Source organism: Phaenicophaeus curvirostris, chromosome 3, assembly GCF_032191515.1.
Source record: "Phaenicophaeus curvirostris isolate KB17595 chromosome 3, BPBGC_Pcur_1.0, whole genome shotgun sequence".
Taxonomy (NCBI): domain Eukaryota; kingdom Metazoa; phylum Chordata; class Aves; order Cuculiformes; family Cuculidae; genus Phaenicophaeus; species Phaenicophaeus curvirostris.
In genome coordinates this window covers 181582-201604 of record NC_091394.1, presented here as the reverse complement: position 1 = coordinate 201604, position 20023 = coordinate 181582, and the positions used below count along the sequence as shown (strand labels likewise).

Here is a 20023-nt window from a genome sequence, read left to right as displayed (position 1 = left end):
GTGACTGAGCTCCTCCCTTATCACCATCCAGGGTCTTGGAGGCCTTTGCTAGCAGACAGTGCCTATTTCAGTGAGCGAAGCCCTCTAAGTTTTTCGAGCTTTTCCCCTGTCTCATATGCCCGCACGTCACACACACCTGCTTCCTAACCCTTAACAAAAACAATAGAAGGGCAAACTGACCCTCTAAGGGCAAATCGACCATATAAGGCAAACCGGGAAAACGCCTTAAAAGGACAAACTGGGCAAATTACCGAAAACTCTTGAGTGAAGAAACGGTGAGAGACTCGGGGCGGGCCCGCCGCCATCTTGAGTGAGGGCAGGGCGTGTCGGTGTCGCCGCCATCTTGAGTGAGGGCACGGGGCCCGCTGCCATCTTGAGTGAGGGCACGGCGTGTCAGTGTGGCCACCATCTTGAGTGAGGGCACGAGGGTATTGCCGCCATCTTGAGTGAGGGCAAGAGGGAGTGAGAATGCGCAGGCTCGGCGCCATCTTGTGTGTGGGTATGGCGTATTGGTGTCGCCGCCATCCTGAGTGAGGGCTTGGTGATTGGTACGGGAGGGTGCGCCGCCATCTTGAGTGAGGGCACGGGGAGAGAGACGGGTGGGCTCGCCACCATCTTCAGTGAGGGCACGGCGTGTTGTATTCTCCGGAATCTTGAGGGCACGGGGGAGGTAGACTGGCAGGCCTACCTCTATCTTTAGTGAGGCCACGACGTTCCGGTGTCGCCGCCCTCTTGAGGGAGGGCACGGTTCCCGCCGCTATCTTGAATGAGGGAAAGCCGTGTCGGTTTCGCCGCCATCTTTAGTAAGGGCAAGGGGGGGGAATATCTCGCCGCCACCTTTAGTGAGGGCACGGGTGTCTCGCCGCCATCTTGAGTGAGGGCACGGCGTGTCGGTGTCGCCGCCATATTTAGTGAGGGCACTGGTGCGGAAGGGGGGGGGTCCTCGTCGCCATCCTGAGTGAGGGCATGGCGTGTCGGTGTCGCCGCCATATTTAGTGAGGGCACGAGGAGGGTAACGAGAGGTCACGACGCCATCTTGAGTGAGGACACTGAGAAGAAGACGGATGGGACCGCCGCCATCTTGAGTGAGGCAACCGCCAATAGAAGGGAAAATTGACCATAAAAGGGCAAATTGACCATAAAGGAAAAATTGACCGTATAAACGCCAATATCCATAAAAAGGCAACTTGACTATAAAAGGGCAAATTCGCCATATAAGGCGATAAGGAGCAACACGGAACGACATGGAAACACGGAACAACACAACACGGAACGACACTCGTGCCCCAACCCCCGCCGCGCACCCTGAGTTATAGAGTTTGATTCCGCAAAACACAGCGAGGGGTTAAAGATCCTCCCCCCCTCCCCGCCCCGTCGGCTTTCAAACGCCGCGCCTCCCCCCGGCTTCCTCCCCCCGTTGGCTGAGCCGCTCGTCACTGTGTGCCCTGACAGCCTCGCGTGCCCCGGCTCCGCGTGTTTCTGCAGCGCTCGGCTCGGTGCGGCGGCGCTCGGCTGCCCCTGGGCAGGGCCCCGCACAGAGCGCTCCCATTGGCTGCGCCGCGCGTCACTCAGCGAGCGGCGGCCAATCAGCGCCGGGAGAGCGCCCGGGGGGCGGGCCGAGGCGGAGCGCGGGCGGGTGGTTCGAGCTCCGCACGGGGCCCGGGCGCCGCCCGCCCTCGCTGCCCGCCGGGGCCCGCGGCCGCAGCGGCACCGCTCGGGAGCGGCTCGAACGGGGCCGGGTCGGGTGAGTCAGAGGCGCCCGGAGAGGCGCGGGGGAGCGCTCTGTGGCCGGCGGCGCCGCTCCGGGCTCGCTGTCCGTGAGCCGCGGCCCTCCCGGGGCCGGCTCGGGCTCAGGGGCGGTCGGGGCCTTCGGGGCTGCGTCTGCGCTCGGCGTGCGGCCCCGCGGGGGAGATCCCCGCTCGGGAGGGGGAGGAGGGAGCGGGGGAAGGGAAGGAGGGGAGAGAGGGGGAAAGCAAGGGGTGAGGATGGGGCACAATGGGAGGAGAAGGGGGGAGAGAAGGAGGTGGGGAGGAGGGGAAGGAGCGGAAAGGGAGGTTTGGAAAGCGCTTTTGTGTTGTCGGTCTAGAGAGAGCGGGGGCGGGTGTCGCTTTTCTGGGGTGTCGTGCGCGGTGGCGAGAGCTGCAGGGGCAGGGGGGGTTCATTTCAAGCACGGTTACTTGGAGTCTTTTGCCCTAACAGCTCGTTCCTTTTGCTTTGATACAGGATTATGGGGAGGAGGGGACTGAGTGCCCGTGGGTTGAAATCAGGGGAGCCCACAAGAAGGCTGATGTTGTGATGGAGTCTGTTACAGACCAGCCAGCCGAGAAGAAGCAGCTGATGAGCTCTTCTATAAACAACTGGGGATAGTCTCAAGATTGCTGCCTCTGGTCCTCGTGGGAGACTTCAATCTTCCAGATATCTGCTGGAAGTACAATACAGCGGAGAGGAAGCAGTCTAGGAGGTTCCTGGAGTGCGTGGAAGACAACTTCCTCACACAGCTGGTGAGTGAACTGACAGGGGAAGGTGCCCTCGTGGACCCGCTGTTCATGAACAGAGAAGGCCTGTGGGGAATGTGGTAGGAGGACGCCTGGGACAAAGCGATCACGAGATGATGGGGTTTTCAGTTCTAGGTGAGGTGAAGAGGGAGATTAGCACAACAGTCACATTAAACTTCCAGAGGGCAGACTTTGGACTGTTCAGAAGGCTGGTTGGGAAAGTCCCGTGGGAGACAGTCCTTAAGGGCAGGGGAGCCCACGAGGGCTGGGAGCTCTTCAAAAAGGAAATCCTAGCAGCTCAGCAGCAAGCCATCGCCATGCTCCGGAAAAGGAGCCGGCAGGGGAGAAAAACAGCTTGGTTGACTAGGGAGATAGTTGATAGGGAGACTTGAGAGACATCAAAAAAAAGAGGAGGGTCTATGAGCTTTGGAAGAAGGGACAGGCATCTTGGGTGAACTACAGGGAGGAAGTGAGATCATGCAGAGGGAAAATGAGGGGGGCTGAGGCCCAACTAGAAATCAAATTGGCTAAGTCTGTGAAAGATAACAGAAAATCTTTCTATAAATACAATGACAATAAAAGGAGGACTAGGGAGAGTGTTCAGTTCCTATTGGGTGCAGAAGGGACAACCGTGACAGGGGACGAGGGCAAGGCTGAGGTACTTAGTGCCTTCTTTGCCTCCATCTTTAATAGTAAGGAAGGTTGTTCCCTCTGTGTACAAACCCAGGAATTAAAGGAGCAGAATGAGGCTCCCATGATCCAAGAGGAGGTGGTCAGAGCCTTGCTTGCCCAGCTAGACACCACAGGTCTATGGGGCCAGATGGGATCCACCCAAGAGTATTAAAGGAGCCGTGGATGTGCTGGCCAAACCCCTTTCCATCATCTTCCAACAGTCCTGGCTGACTGGGGCAGTTCCACTGGACTGGAGGCTGATGTTGTGCCCATCTACAGGAAGGGTTGCAGGGAGGATCCAGGGAACTCCAGGCCTTGTCAGTCTGACCTCAGTGCTGGGAAAAGTCATGGAGCAGGTGATCTTGAGTGCTATCGTGAAGCACATGCAACAGAGCCAGGTGATCAGGCCCAGTCAACATGGGTTCACAAAAGGCAGGTCTTGTCAAACAAACCTGTTAGCCTTCTATGACAAAGTGACTCGGCTGCTGGATGAGGGAAAGGCTGTGGATGTTGCCTTCTTGGACTTCAGTAAAGCCTTTGACACAGTCTCTCGCAGCATTCTGCTTCAAAAACTGTCAGCCTCTGGACTGCACGGGCGCACACTCTCCTAGGTGGAAAACTGGTTGGATGGCCGGGCTCAGAGAGTGGTGGGAAATGGAGTTAACTCCAGCTGGAGGCCAGAGACAAGTGGGGTTCCCCAGGGCTCAGTGCTGGGTCCAGCCCTGTTCAATGTCTTTATCCATGACCTGGATGAAGGGGTTGAGTGCACCCTTAGCAAGTTTGTGGATGACACTAAGCTGAGGTTGTTTAGCCTGGAGAAGAGGAGGCTGAGGGGAGACCTTATTGCTCTCTACAACTACCTGAAGGGAGATTGTGGAGAGGAGGGAGCTGGGCTCTTCTCCCAGGTGACAGGAGACAGGATGAGAGGGAATGGCCTCAAGCTCCACCAGGGGAAGTTCAGGCTGAACATCAGGATAAAATATTACACGGGAAGGGTCATTGGTCCCTGGCAGAGGCTGCCCAGGGCGGGGGTTGAGTCACTTTCCCTGCAGGTGTTTAAAGGACGGGTGGATGAGGTGCTGAGGGGCATCGTTTAGTGGTTGATGGGAATGGTTGGACTCAATGATCCAGTGGGTCCTTTCCAACCTATGGATTCTATGATTCTATGATTCTTTTTGCTTTGTCAGCAGAGACAATCTGACAGAAGTATTGATGATGAGAGAGCTCCTGTGGGATCCCGACGCCTCCTCAGGGAGAGAGGAAGAAGCGACGTGCTGGTGCCCTCCAAGCCAGCAGGATTTGGGTATGTGGCTTCCTCGGGACTCATTACTCTTTGTTAATCACTGTTGATCGAGTTGACGGCACTAGCTGGAGCATTCTCCGCTTTGGGTTAGTATGTGACGGCATCGCGTTTAGTGAACGCTGGATCGAGACAACAATACTAGGGTGGCAGGGGCTTCGCCAGCCGACCCTGTGCACGCCACGCAGCATGAACATGGCACACACATGCCAGGCCCACGCCCCACACATGCAATTCACCCCCGTGCACATTGTGCTGCCCCCATGCACACGCCATGCACGTGCCAGGCTAGCGCCACACCCACCCCATGCACGTGCTTTGAACATGCAAGTGGCATGCCACACACCAGCCAGGCACACGCCATGCACACACCTTGCACACACAAGCAGCAGACCACATACCACACGCATATATTGCACACGCAGGCAACATGCCATGCATGTGTTGTGTACGTGCCACGCACTCCACACACAGGCCACTGCTTCCATGCACATTCCAGGCTCATGCCACAACAGTCAAGCACATGTCACGCACACGCCTTCCACATGCAGCCAACATGCCACGCATGCCACACACTCCATGTGTATGTTATGTACGGGCTGTGTACATACCATACACATGCCATGGACATGCTAGCACATACCATGAAGGTGACATGCCAGCCACACTGCAAGCATGCTGCACACACACGAAGAGGGAAAGGAGGAGAAGGGGAGCTTTGGAAAGCGCTTTTATGTTGTTAGTGTAGAGAGTGCCAGGGGGGAGGTCGCTTCTTTGATTCTCTTCTACAACCAGGCTTCTTTGCATTTAAAACCCTTCCGTGTCACAGGGTTTATAATGGTGCAACATCCGTAACGCTTGCTGCAGATCCTCTTGGTTCAGACGTTTCTCTGTTTCCAGTTACACAGAATACCTGTTCAGCCTTCTCATCTATTTTGAGGCTTAGCATCTTTTTAGACTTCTTTTTAGTGTTTGTGTGAAACTATGTCCCGTAACAGTGGTACGGAAGGGGAGTTGTTGCGTTTTTAACGGTAACTGTAGAGTTAAGGTACCTCAAGTACCTTGGGGAAATGCAGACGCACCTCTTAGAGGTCCCTCATCTTTGCAGAGCGCTGTGGAGCCTTTCCATCTCTCTCATACACTCGCGGCGGAAGAAGAGGAGGGCGCCCATGGGTGAAAGGGAAGCGGTTGCCATTCAGGTGAGAGGAGAAACGTCCGCTTTGCAGCTCTGAGCGAGGGTGACGTTTGTGATGCTGACTCCTGGTTCTGGAAGCAGCTTCTGGCTCCTCCGTTTGTTTCTCTGTGGATGAGGGCTCGGTGTATCGGCCCGGCTTCTGTGCCAGTGGCGTGGTCCTGTCGTTGACCACATCGTTGTTCATCGTGCGTGGGGGTGGGGGGCTTTTTCTGTTTTCTTACTTATGCTCCGATTGTCGCCTGTAACTGGACAAATGACTCTGTTAGCATCGTGATGGTATTCCGAGGTGGCGTTAAAAATTCCTTAACGTATCGTGCACGTCTCTCTTACCTCACAGCCCAAAAAGCCAGTCTGGAGAATGTCCTTACTGCAGAAAACCTGGCAAAAGTCTCGCAGAACTTCCCTGCTTTTTCAAAGCCCGATATTCTTCCACCTTCCATCTCGTCGTGAGGAGTAACGGTGAGTGAGCTGGCACGGCACGGGGGGAGGAGGAGGATGAACTTTATCTGCTCTCCGCTGGCTAAACGAAAGGGCTGTGGGACCATCTTCATGGCATCGTTGCCGAGCGAGGCCTCGTGTTGTTGCCCTTTCGCGTTCCTTTGCACGTGTGTACGTGTGCGCTTACGCACGAGTTGATGTTGCGTCACGGCTGTTGGGTGAAAGCCCCGGGGAAGGCGATGGCCGAGCAGAATGCGTGCAGGCCGTCCGACGCTGTTCAGAAGGTGGTTGGATCCCTGACGAGCCTGCAGAGGCACCTCAGGGCCCCGCAAGGGTGGAACGTTCATGTTCCCTTGGCGTGGAGACGGATGGTGGTGTAACTAAGCGGGTAGCTTCGCTTTTGGGATCTGCAGCTGGAAGCTGTTGTGGGGTCGTCCCGTGGGTCTGAATTTTTCCAGTGCGGAGGCCGTGTGCTGAGACCGCCGATCTGCTTGCTAAGCCAGAGGGTCCAGCTCTAGGGGTGGAAAGGTGACGCGGTGTTGGGCGTCCTCGCCACACGAGAGCCGGCAGCACCGGGAGCCTCCTTAGCATGAGGGTGTCTGCAGCTGAAGTGGCTTCTGTTGCCTCTCTCTGCACAGATTGGGCAGATCTCATCCTTCAAGCGAACGCAGAAGGCTCCGTATGCTCCCAGGTCCCATAGAAAGGGAAGTTTGTGGATTCACCAACTGCAGTAACCTCTGCTGCTGCCTGTGGATTGTTGTGCCAAAGACACCCTTCGTGCAGGGAGGGGACACATGGGAGATGGGTGACGCACTTACGTGAAGAGTGTCCTGCGGGTGGTGTGTCTCCTCGGAGCCGTGTGAAAGCCGCTCTCTGCTTTCTCTTCCCCTCTAGAGCGGGCCGAGGATGGGCTGCAAGGCCGAGAAAACCAGAGCGAGGCAAGCGGCCAGCTAGATTCAAAGTGGGGAGAAACGCTGATGCCTGGTGAACAAAGGAGTTTCCACTGCTGAAAGGGATGAGAACAGACGTCGTGAGCATCCTTCTGTTGGGGGCCGGCAAGGGAACTAGAGCCGCTTCTCTGGCGAGAACTTGCACACGGCTGGAGGGTTCTGTCACGGGAGGTGACTGAAACCCGATTCCCGATCCTGGCTTCGTGAAGGAGAAGAAAGGGCTGTGAGACCTGAAGGCAGGGCTCTGCTTCGAGGCAAAGGTGAGTGCCCCATGCACACGCCATACACATTCTAGGCTCACGCTATGCTCACCCTATGCATACGCCATGCCTTGCGTACTCCACTGCGCCCATGCACACGCTGTGCACGTGCCAGGCTTATGCCATAACCACCCCATCCACATGACACACACACGCCTTGCACACACAAGGAACATGTCACACACACCACACACACCATGTGCTTGTTATGTTTATGCCTCGTACATGCTCACACGCACCACAGACACGGCAGCGCGCTGCCCTCCCGCTGGCTGTGGCCAAGGGGATGCAGGCTGGGACTGGGAGAGGGACAGCGCCCCGTGTCCCTCCCGTCCCCCCGAAACCCTCCTGTCCCTGCCCGGGGTGCCGCATGGGGCTGGGGGGAGTGCGGGGAGACACAGCCTTTCCTCTTATGTCTGCTCTCTTTTTTAGTTTCTCTAAGACAGCTTTATTGGACTTGAGTTTTAGCCTCGTGATTACGCGTAAGACGTGGCTGAATGTGACGGGAAGACTGCTGGGAAAATGGCAAGAAGAGGATCGACCAGAAACAGTGGAACACGCCCTTTAGAGTTTGCTGCTTGTCCCGCTGCTGAGAAATGGGAGTGTCCCTGAATTTGCTACTGCATGAGACAGGTTAAAGAAGTTTAATAGAAGTTCAGTTCTATCTAAACGGCAGATGGGACTGTGCTTATGTAAAGCATATTGTGTGTAACTGTAACCAATACGCTTCCACGCACTGTATCTCAGCAGCTAGAACATGGAAGGAATCTTTTAATCTGTACAGTTTTTTAACAATGATAATTGACGTTTGGTGGCTTAATAACATCTATAATTTTCTATCATTTCTATCAAGCCTGGCTGTCATACATTGAACTTTCAGTAAACCACCAGTATTTTATACTTAGGAGTAATTTCTTATTACCCATCCTAAGTGGGATGCTATAGTTTTGCTGTTAAAAGGGTGGGTCTTGTTCAAAACCTCTGAAGGTCCTAGTTGGGTTGGTTAAGTCTGTGCCACACCTGTGGTCAGCAACTAGGTACAGGTGAAGAGTTTGCCCCTTAAAAGGCCTCTTGATTTAGAGCTGGCTCTCCCCTGCAGCTGGAGCATTCAGTGAAGGAAGGGGCTACAGAAGCCTGCCTTTCTTCCTTTCTTTGCTGGGTTTTGAACAGTCGTGTGGTTTTCTTTGTGGTGCATTTGAGCCTCCAGTCATCGTTTCTTCTGTGAGTTTCAGGTAATGCTTTTGCTTGTGGGTTTGCTTTTTAGTCTTAGAGTAAAATTGGTTTGCAATGTGGCAGCTTCAGAGAAATGTTACCACAAACGTTTGCAGTCAATGTTGTCTTTCTTTGTTCTTGTTTTATTAGTAGAAGTAGGGATTATTTTTTTTAGCTTTTTTTTTTTTTTTTAATCTATTGGGGCCCTAAGGATTTAGGCTCAGCCTAAATAAGATTTCCAGTGTAGTTTTAGCGATAGCTGTTACTGTTTTTGCCAGAGGTGGTTTGTTTAATTTGGGGTTTGTGTCGTAAGCAGTTGAAAATTATGTTTGCCCAGAACTTTTTGACGAAATGCCCAAGAAAACTGTTAGCTTGCCTCTTCCTAGCCAAGCTGGGTTTTTTTTCCATATTTTATGTATTTTATTTCAGACTGTAATGCCGACCAAAACTGCTACAATTTTACTGTAAATAGAGCTCAGCCCTAACTCGGTCTCTGCCGTTTCTAGAAGTTGTTCCAAAACCATCACGTGGCTTGGCACAGTTAAATACAATTGGCAGTCTCTGCTCCGTAAAGGTACTTAATGGAGTCACTGTGCAGGGTGAACTGGTTTTCACATTGGGATGCAGTGAGGTTTATGCGAGTTAGCGCAGAGGGCACTGCCAGCCCTGTCCACGTCGTGTCTCTCTCAGCTGGAGTTGCTGTGTGTTGCTTGGACAATGCCCTCGGTTTGGTTCTGGCTTCTGCAGTACATCCTCACATGGAATTTCACACAGGGAGTAACCGAAACAATTGTATAACTGGAGGGAATGGATAATGCAAGCGCCTTCCCATGGAGCTAGGGAACTCCCTCTGTTAAACAGGCTCTGTTTTCCTCCTCACCATAGTGGGGAGGGCTTGCTGCCGTGCCTGACTCCTTTATTGATGTGAGGCCGGAGATTATCATGAGAACAGAAAGGGACTGTCTGCAGAAGCAAGAATGATAATTAGGACCTGATATGGATCTTGCATCTTTAGTCACTGAGGAAATGCCAATCCAAAAATTCCTAACTCACACACCATATGGTCTAACAAGCAGATATAATTAGATTGGAGAAGCTTCTCCCGTACTTGCGCAGGCGCAGTGTCGTGGTGTGGGGCTCAGGGCTGAAGTCGCCTCCATCTTCCTCGTGAATCGTCCGTGAGCCCAGTCTGTGCGCAGGCGCCTTCTCGTCCAGGTCGAGCTCCGAGTCCGCAGAGCAGGAGGCACTCGGCTTCCCCTTATCAGTGACTGAGCTCCTCCCTTATCACCATCCAGGGTCTTGGAGGCCTTTGCTGGCAGACAGTGCCTATTTCAGTGAGCAAAGCCCTCTAAGTTTTTCGAGCTTTTCCCCTGTCTCATATGCCCGCACGTCACACACACCTGCTTCCTAACCCTTAACAGAGTGAGAGAGGGTGATTCCCCAAAACAACAGAAGGGCGAACTGACCCTCTAAGGGCAAATCGACCATATAAGGCAAACTGGGAAAACGCCTTAAAAGGGCGAACTTGCGAATTACCGAAAACTCTTGAGTGAAGAGACGGTGAGAGAGTCGGGGCGGGTCCCCCGCCGTCTTGAGTGAGAGCAGGGCGTGTCGGTGTCGCCGCCATCTTGAGTGAGGGTATGGCGTATTGGCATCGCCGCCATCTTGAGTGAGGGCAGGGGGAGAGAGAAGGGTGGGCTCGCCACAATCTTCAGTGAGGGCATGGTGTGTTGTATTCTCCGCAATCTTGAGGGTACGGGGGAGGGAGAGTGGCAGACCCACCTCTATCTTTAGTGAGGCCACGATGTTCCGGTGTCACCGCCCTCTTGAGGGAGGGGACGGTTGCCGCCGCCATCTTGAGTGAGGGCAAGGGTGGGGGGGGGGACTCACCGCCATCTTTAGTGAGGGCACGGGGAGTTCTCGCCGCCATCTTGCGTGAGGGCATGGGTGTCGGTGTTGCCGCCTTCTTGAATGAGGGTCCGGCGTGTCTGTATTGCTCCCATCTTTAGTGAGGGGGCGGGGGGGTGTCCTCGCTGCCATCCTGAGTGAGGACGTGACGTGTCGGTGTCGCTGCGATCTTGAGTGAGGGCACGAGGCAACTGCCGCCATCCTGAGTGAGGGCAAGGGCGAGTGAGAATGCGCGGGCACGCCGCCATCTTGAGTGTGGGTATGGCGTATTGGTGTCGCCGCCATTTTGAGTGAGGGCACGAGGGGAGAGACGGGTAGGCACGCCACCATCTTCAGTGAGGGCACGGCGTGTTGTATTCTCCGCAATCTTGAAGGCACGGGGGAGGGAGACTGGCAGGCCCATCTCTATCTTTAGTGAGGCCACGATGTTCCGGTGTCGCCGCCCTCATGAGGTAGGGCACGGTTACCGCCGCCATCTTGAATGAGGTAAAGGCGTGTCGTCTTTGCCGCCATCTTGAGTGAGGGCAAGGGGGGGGGGAATATCTCTCCGCCATCTTTAGTGAGGGCACGGGGGGTTTCCCCGCCATCTTGAGTGAGGGCATGGCGTCTTGGTGCCGCCGCCATCATGACTGAGGGCATGGCGTGTTGGTGTCGCCGCCATATTTAGTGAGGGTACGGGTGCGGAAGGGGGTGTTCTCGCCGCCATCCTGAGTGAGGGCATGGCGTGTCGGTGTCGCCGCCATCTTGAGTGAGGGTAATGAGAGGTCACGACGCCATCTTGAGTGAGGACACTGGGAAGAAGACGGATGGGATCGCCGCCATCTTGAGTGAGGCAACCGCCAATAGAAGGGAAAATTGACCATAAAAGGGCAAATTGACCATAAAGGAAAAATTGACCGTATAAAGGCCAATATCCATAAAAAGGTAACTTGACCATAAAAGGGCAAATTCACCATAAAAGGGTAAATTCGCCATATAAGACGATAAGGAGCGACACGGAAGGACATGGAAACACAGAACAACACAACACGGAGCGACACTCGTGCCCCAACCCCCGCCGCGCACCCTGAGTTATAGAGTTTGATTCCGCAAAACACAGCGAGGGGTTAAAGATCCTCCCCCCCTCCCCGCCCCGTCGGCTTTCAAAGGCCGCGCCTCCCCCCGGCTTCCTCCCCCCGTTGGCTGAGCCGCTCGTCACTCGGAGCGCGGCGGCCAATCAGCGGCGGCAGCGCGGCCGGGGGCGGGATCCCTGCGCTCGGGGAGAACGGGGGGACTCAGTGCTGCCGCGCCGTGGCCGCGGGGCGGTACTGCAGCCGGGGGGATTGGGCGGGCGCACAGGGTCCCTGTCATTGACCGTGTAAGGGCAAACTACTTTAATTGCCATAAAAGAGCAAATTGATCATATAAGGGAAAACTGGGCCAATTGGCATAAAAGGTGACATTAACAGTATAAGGGCAAGTTGAGCGTATAAGGCAAACTGGGAAAATTGCTCTTGAAATGGCAAATTTACCATATAAGACAAACAGGGCAAATTGCCCTAAAAGGACAAATAAATCATAAAAGGGCAAATTGAAAATAAAAGGGCGAATTGATCATACAAGGGCAAACTTGTCCAATTGCCATAAAAGGATAGATTGACCGTTAAAAAGGAAATTGAGACTATAAGGGCAAACCGGGACAATTGCCGTCACAGGGCAATATGACCATAAAAGGGCTAAAGCTAATCCGAAGGCGGCACAGGCAGAGCAGGATCGAGAAGCGACCAATCAGAGCGCGGAACGCACAGCCAATCAGAACACGGCACAGGCAAGGTGGGATCAAGAAAGGACCAATCACAGCGCGGTTCATGCAGCCAATCAGAAGACAGCGCTAGCAAAGTGGCATCGAGAAGTGACCAGTTAGAGTGCGGAATCTACAGCCAATCAGAACACGGCACAGGCAAAGTGGAATCCAGAAAGAACCAATCAGAGCGCGGAACTCACAGCCCTTCGATGCCCTAAGAAATGAATGGGGTGTGCCAAGTGCTGCCGCGCCGTGGCCGCGGAGCGGTACTGCAGCCGGGGGCGGGGGAACGGGACGGCCCCCAGGGGCGGGCGAGCCGGGCGGGGAGCGGGGCGGTTCGCAGAGCGGCTCGGATCCGCTCGGCTGCTGTCGGCTCCGCGCGGCGCCGTTCGGGACGGCTCGGCTCTGCTCTCCGCTGCCCTCCCGCCCGCCGCCGGCTGCGGCCAACGGGGTGCGGGCTGGGGCTGGGAGAGGGACAGCGCCTCGAAGACCCCGTTTTCCCCCCAAGGCCCCGGTGCCCCCCCCAGGTCGGGAGCGGCTCGAACGGGGCCGGGTCGGGTGAGTCAGAGGCGCCCGGAGAGGCGCGGGGGAGCGCTCTGTGGCCGGCGGCGCCGCTCCGGGCTCGCTGTCCGTGAGCCGCGGCCCTCCCGGGGCCGGCTCGGGCTCAGGGGCGGTCGGGGCCTTCGGGGCTGCGTCTGCGCTCGGCGTGCGGCCCCGCGGGGGAGATCCCCGCTCGGGAGGGGGAGGAGGGAGCGGGGGAAGGGAAGGAGGGGAGAGAGGGGGAAAGCAGGGGGGGAGTATGGGGCACAATGGGAGGAGAAGGGGGGAGAGAAGGAGGTGGGGAGGAGGGGAAGAGGGGAAGGAGCGGAAAGGGAGGTTTGGAAAGCGCTTTTGTGTTGTCGGTCTAGAGAGAGCGGGGGCGGGTGTCGCTTTTCTGGGGTGTCGTGCGCGGTGGCGAGAGCTGCAGGGGCAGGGGGGGTTCATTTCAAGCACGGTTACTTGGAGTCTTTTGCTGTAACAGCTCCTTCCTATTGCTCTGTCAGCAGAGAGAGTCTGACAACTCATGATGAGAGAGCCCCTGCGGGATCCCGACCCCTCCCCAGGGCGAGGGGGGAAGCGACGTGGCGGTGCCCTCCAGGCCAGCAGCGTTCAGGTACGTGGCTTTCTCGGGGCTCACTCCTCTTTGCTAATCACTGTTGATCGAGTTGACGGTGCGAGCCAGAGTGTTCTCCACTTTGGGTTAGCAAGCGATGGCATCGGGTTTGTGAATGCCGGATTGAGGTGACAATACCAGGGTGCCGTGGGCTTTGCCAGCCGACCCTGTGCACACCACGCACAAGCCATTGTCCCCACGCACACGCCGTGCACGTGCCAGGCTAGCGCCACAACCACCCCACGCACACTCCACGCGCGTGCTTTGAACATGCAAGCAACACGTCACACAGGCCATGCGTGTTTTGTGCGTGAAGTGTACATGCCATCCCCAGGCAGTGCATACGCTAGCACACACCATGAAGATGAAACATCAGCCACACACACGCCCTGCACACACAAGCAACATGCCATGCATGCCATGCAACGCAACACTGCAAGCACGCCGCACGCGTGCCAAGAGGGGAAAGAGGAGAAGGGGAGCTTTGGAAAGCGCTTTTATGTTGTCAGTATAGAGAGAGCCAGGAGGGAGGTCGCTTCTTTGATTCCCTTCTATAACCAGGCTTCTTTGCATTTAAAACTCTTCTGTGTCACAGAGTTTTACAACACTGCAACATCCGTTACGCTTGCTGCAGATCCTCTCGGTTCAGACATTTCTCTGTTTCCAGTTACACTGAATACCTGTTTAGCCTTCTTGTCTGTTTTGAAGCTTAACGTCTTTTTAGACTTCTTTTTAGTATTTGTGTTAAAATACGTCTGGTAACAGTGGCGTGTAAGGGGAGTTGTCGCATTCTTAATGGTAACTGTAGAGTTAAGGTACCTCGAGTGTCTTGGGGAAATGCAGACGCACCTCTTAGATGTCCCTCGTCCTTGCAGAGCACTATGGAGCCTTCCCATCTCTCTTGTACGCTCGCGGCGGAAGAAGAGGAGGGCGCCCATGGTGAAACAGAAGCGATTGCCATTCAGGTGAGAGCAGAAACATCCAGTCAGCACAGGTTCATGAAAGGCAGGTCTCGCCAAACTAATCTGATCGCCTTCTATGACGAAGTGACTTGCTTACTGGATGAGGGAAAGGCTGTGGATGTGGTCTTCCTGGACTTCAGTAAAGCCTTTGACATGGTTTCTCACAGCATTCTGCTTGAGAAACTGTCACGTCTGGCTTGGACAGGTGTGCACTCTCCTGGGTGGAAAACTGGTTGGATGGCCGGGCCCAGAGAGTGGTGGGAAATGGAGTTAACTCCAGCTGGAGGCCAGTGACAAGTGGGGTTTCCCAGGGCCCAGTCCTGTTCAGTGTCTTTATCAATGACCTGGATGAAGGCATTGAGTTCACCCTTAGCAACTTTTGAGGATGATGCTAAGCTGGGTGGAAGTGTGGATCTGCTGGGAGGTAGGGAGGCTCCAAAGGGATCTGAACAGGCTGGACCGCTGGGCAGAGTCCAATGGCAGTCCAGCGACTGAACCTGAGCCAGCAGTGGCCCAGGTGGCCAAGAAGGCCAATGGCATCTTGGCTTGGATCAGAAACGGCGTGTCCAGCAGGTCCAGGGAGGTTATTCTCCGTCTGTGCTCGGCACAGGTGAGACCTCACCTTGAATCCTGTGTTCAGTTCTGGGCCCCTCGTCACAAGAAGGATGTTGAGGCTCTAGAGCGAGGTTTTTTTTTATGGAAAGGGTCCGTACGGAACAGGCTGCCCAGGGAGGTGGTTGAGTTGTCTTCCCTGAAGGTGTTTAAAGGACGGGTGGGTGAGGTGCTGAGAGGTATGGACTTAATGATCCTGGGGTCTTTTACAACCTAATGATTCTGTGATTCTGTCTCTTTCCTGACAGCCCAAAAAGCCAGTCCAGAGAATGCCCTTGTTGCAGAAAACCTGGCAAAAGTCTCGCAGAACAGCCCTGCTTTTTCAAAGCCCGGTATTCTTCTGTCCCGTCGCGAGGAGTAACGGTGATTTTCTCGTGCTTATTGCTGCCCCCTCAGCGTCTGTCCTCTACTTTAAGTGTGGCTGAACCGGTGCCTCAGGGGGTCACCGAGTGGGAAATAGCGGCTGCTAAAATATTTTTCCTGTTAGCTCAAGGGCTAAGGTATCCCATGGCGCTGAGCTCGGGGTGATGAGATGGAAGCGCGGCCTTTCAGAGGCTGCTGTACCTGGGTCAACCGCAGTACGCCTGCCTCCTTTGAGGAGAGCCTCTGTTTGGAAAACTCGGTCGCTTGTCCTCCGTCCGGCTGCATCGGAGTGGCAGGAAGAGCTAGAGGAGCGTGGTGGGCTCGGGCCCATCTGGCACAGCTCAGAGGATACCGGGTGCTGGGATGTCGTGTGTGGTGGCAAGAGCTGCAGGGGTAGGAGGTGGTTCGTTTCAAGCACGCTTACTTGGAGTACTTTGCTGTAACAGCTCCTTCCTTTTGCTCTGTCAGCAGAGAGAACCTGGCAGAAGTGTTGGCGATGAGAGAGCCCCTGCGGGATCCCGACCCCTGCGGAATGATCTCTGTAAAATCCACAACCTCGAAGCGTGCCTCGCGTCTTCCTGGTGGCTCGCTCCAGTGCCCGAGGCAGCGAGCGCACTTACAGACAGGTGCCTCCTGCCTTCTTCGCACCGATGATCCCCCCCAGTCCCACTCCCCTGCTGCCAGTTTCACCCTCGTCAAAACTGCAAGCGTTTGCTTCCTTTTGGCTTTGATTGCTGTTTTCACAGGTTCATGTGGCAAACCTGGTGTGCGTAGGAGTGAAGCCGGCGACCGGCCACTGACCGTGCCGAAGTCTCCCGACGTCTCAGGTAGTTGCTGGCGTGGATGGGCTTGCATGTGATCATAGGAGGGAGATCTCATTGCTCTCCGCTCTCTTGACAGGCGGAGAGGAGTGGGAGCGGTTGCTTTTGTGTGGCTGCTCAGCCTCAAACCTACACTCGGTTCTGTGCTTGATGTGCGGGTGGGGGTGAGCTGCGTCTGAGGCACGGCACGCGGGCAGTGCCGTGTGGTCTCCATGGCCTCGCTTCGCATCCAGGCATCTTGTCCTCTGGAGGCCAAACCAGGCTTTGTTCCTTCCTACAACTGTCGCGTGCCTGAACTAAACCAAAATGCCTCATCCGATCGCTGCCCGTCTCTGCCGGGCTGAGTCCCTTTCCTGCAGAGGCTTTGGTGACAGGCGCTTGCTGAACGGGCGCCGACGCGTGTGTCTGGAAGAGCTGCCTCGCCGTCGCACCTCTCGCCTCCGCGCGCGTGTTTCTCAGGCCTGTAGTCTGGGCCAAGCTCGAGTTGCGTGCAGTGACGTGGTTCCTGCCAGCCGGCGCGTTGCGGGTCTGACCCCGGCAAGAGAAGAGGCGTGCCGGGGGGAGCCTTCTGTGCCTCAGGAGGAGGATAAATAGCAGGGTGCCCGGGCTGCTTTTCTATGCTGGGCTGTCACGCGGGCGTGATTTAGAACATCTTAGTGTAATGAGTTTACACGGGGTAAGGCTCGGTTTGGTTTTGTTTCTCTTTTTGACCAAGTTCGTCTAACAGAATAACTGTTAAAACGAATCACGTTCTCTATGGACTTCTCTGAAACTTGGTCCGGTGACACTGCTTTCCGTCTGGCGAGTCCTCCCGTTCCTTGCGGTTTCCTTTCGGGGGGGATGAGTGAAACCTTTGGCTGTTCTTTTGAAGGAGATTCTCTTCTCGGCTTGCTTTGTGGGGGCTGTAGAGCAGGGGCTGCGGGAGTTGGAAGGTCAGAGAAGGAAACATGGGTGAAGGAGGAAAGCGTTTTTGTCCTGGGGCCGAGGGCCGCCTCATCTCATCACCCTGCTAACGATCCTTTCTGTGCATTCCCTCCTGCAGGTCTCTCTCCTCTGTGCAGCGTAGGAAGTGGATTCCTCTCCTCCTGCGCACGCCCAGGTGGAAGACGTGGCCTCGTCCAGACCCTCTGTCCCGGTCGCGCTGCCGCCACCTTTGCTGCGTGACTGGGAAGAGCGTGTCTGTCTCCAAGGATCCTTTGGCCTCTTCTGCCCAGGTGTGGGGAAGCCAGAGCAACCCCGTGTAAACCAGTGGTGTCCACATTAAAGCTTTTGATCGGTCGCCGACTGCCGTACGCGTTTTGCTTATTCAGTGTTGGAAATGAAGAAAGAAGGTGGCGGCGGAGGCCGTTCGGGGCACGTGGCGATGGCGCCGCGAGCCACAGTCCGGCACGGGGAGCGCTGTGCTGCGCAGGCTCCGAGTTGGCAGCCGGCTGCACGGGCGGCCGATGGGCTCGGACGGGCTCGCTGGCGGCCGGAGGCACGTGCCGGATCGCGATGGCGTGCGGATGTTCGGCAGGAAAGTGTTCTGACTGTCGATGCGTCTGCCGCTTCCAAAGTCCCCTCGTGTCGGACTGGAATTCCGCGTCCTTTCCCGCAGCGGGTCAGTTGTTCCTTTCCAGCCTGCCCGTATGGCACAGCCGCAGGGCCTCCCGTCGGAACGGCGTCCGTCGTCCGGAGACGGCGTGCGGGAGCAGGGAAAGCCGCGGCCTTTCCCCTGGAGGCGCCACCTCTCCCTTTCAGCCGCCGCTCGGAGGTTTCCCGGCCGCAGAGGGCTCGGAGAGCGGCCCCTCGGCGGGGAGAGCGGAGCCCGCGGCCTCCGCGGTGCCCGTGAGCGCAGCCCTGCTCGCCGCGGGACCGGAGCGAAGGGGCGGCAGGCGCGGTCTGCGCTGCTGCGGAGCCCGGCAGCGGGGGAGGGTGTGCGGGCAGCGCCGCGGGAGCTGCTGCTCCGGGCGGTTCGGCGCCTGTCGGGATCGAACCCGCGACGGGAGAAAACGGTGAAAACGGGAACGACGGCAAAAAGAGCTTCGGCCGGCTCGGTGCTGCCGCGTCGTGGCCGCGGGGCGGTACTGCAGCCCCGGGACGTGTGGCGACTCAGTGCTGCCTTGCCGTGGCCGCGGGCGGTACTGCAGCCCCGGGCGGGGGGGGCGCACAGGGGCCCGATCATTGACCATATAAGGGCAAACCGGGCCAAGTGCCATAAAAACGAAAATTGCCATAAAGGGGCAAATTGAGTATATGAGGGCGAACTTGGCCAACTGCCATAAAAGAGCAAAGTGACCATATACGGGCAAATTGCCATAAGAGAGAAAAGTGGCCCTGTAAGGGAAAACTGGGCCAATTGCCATAAAAGGTCAAATTAACAATATAAGGGCAAATTGAGGACATAAGGCAAACTGGGCCAATTACCATAAAAGGGCAAATTGAGCATATAAGTGCAAACTGGCCAAATTGACAATAAGAGGGCAAATCGTCCATCAAACGGGCACAGGACACGGCACGGGCAAAGCGGGATCCAGAGGCGACCAATCAGAGTGCGGAGTCCCCAGCCAATCGGAACACAAAGCTGGCAAAGTGGGATTGAGAACCGACCAATCAGAGCCGGAGGAACAGCCAATCAGAAGGCAGCGCTGACAAGGTGGGATCGAGAAGCGACCAATCAGAGCGCGGAACGCACAGCCCTTCGATGCCCAAGGTAATGAATGGGGGGTGCCAAGTGCTGCCGCGCCGTGGCCGCGGAGCGGTACTGCAGCCCGGGGCTGAGGGGGACGGGACGGCCCACAGGGGCGGGGCGGGGAGCAGGGCGGGGCGCGGGGAGGGGAGCGGTGCAGAACGGAGAGGGACAACGTCCCGCATCCCCCTCTGAAGCCCCCCCCGCCCCTGTCCGCGGTGCACGAGTCCCCTCGGCTCGGCCCCGCGCGGCTCGCTCAGGCTGCGTTGGGTTCCGCTCGGTGCCGGCAGGCTGCCGTGGAAACGGGCCCCGCGGGGACAGCGGGCGCAGTAGCTCCATGAGGTGCGCCGCCATGTTCTACGGCACGCATGCGCAGTGAGTCCTAAGGGACGTCGTCATGTTGCATGGCACGCATGCGCAGTGACTGCTTATGGGCGCCACCATGTTGTACGGCACGCATGCGCGGTGATTGCATATGGGCGCCACCATGTTGTACGGCACGCATGCGCATTGACTGCACATGGGCGCCGCCATGTTGGACGGCACGCATGCGCATAGACTGCACAAGGGCGCCGCCATGTTGGACTGCACGCATGCGCGGTGATTGCAGATGGGCGCCGCCATGTTGGACTGCACGCATGCGCGGTGATTGCCTGTGGGCGCCGCCATGTTGGACTGCACGCATGCGCAGTGACCGCCTGTGGGCGCCGCCATGTTGGACTGCACGCATGCGCATTGTCTCCTTAAGGGCGCCGCCATGTTGGACTGCACGCATGCGCATTGTCTCCTTACGGGCGCCGCCATGTTGGACGGCACGCATGCGCATTGTCTCCTTACGGGCGCCGCCATGTTTGACTGCACGCATGCGCAGTGACTGTAAATGGGCGCCGCCATGTTGTACACTACGCATGCGCATTGGCTACATTGTAGGTGCCGCCATGTTGTACGGCACGCATGCGCAGTGGCTACATTATACGCACCACCACGTCCTACGGCACGCATGCGCAGTGGATCCTCCGCTCAGCCACCGCCAGCCAATCAACGCCCGTAGAACGGCTGTAGGGCGGGCCCTGCAGCGAGCGCTCCCATTGGCCGGAATCCCTGCGCTCGGGATGAATGGGGCGGGGACTCAGTGCTGCCGCGTCGTGGCCGCGGAGCGGTACTGCAGCCCGGGGCGGGGGAACGGGACGGCCCACAGGGGCGGGCGAGCCGGGAGGGGCGGGGCGGGGAG

At 56.8% G+C, this 20023-nt stretch overlaps 1 protein-coding gene across 7 annotated transcripts; it reads left to right on the top strand.

Moving 5' to 3' along the window:
- The first annotated feature begins 12546 nt into the window (after positions 1-12546).
- LOC138718726 (uncharacterized) lies at positions 12547-17403 on the top strand. Of its 7 annotated transcripts, none has more exons than XM_069853239.1 (7): positions 12547-12771; positions 13260-13366; positions 14242-14331; positions 15189-15303; positions 15750-15929; positions 16050-16133; positions 17167-17403. In XM_069853239.1, exons 2-7 carry the CDS (start codon positions 13277-13279, stop codon positions 17286-17288), a joined length of 681 nt encoding a protein of 226 aa, XP_069709340.1. In that variant the 5' UTR covers positions 12547-12771; positions 13260-13276; the 3' UTR covers positions 17289-17403. The 7 variants fall into 7 exon arrangements, with proteins under 7 accessions (XP_069709340.1, XP_069709341.1, XP_069709339.1 ...); XM_069853240.1 differs by having other exon boundaries at positions 13257-13366; positions 16050-16130; XM_069853238.1 differs by having other exon boundaries at positions 13257-13366.
- Positions 17404-20023: the final 2620 nt, after the last annotated feature.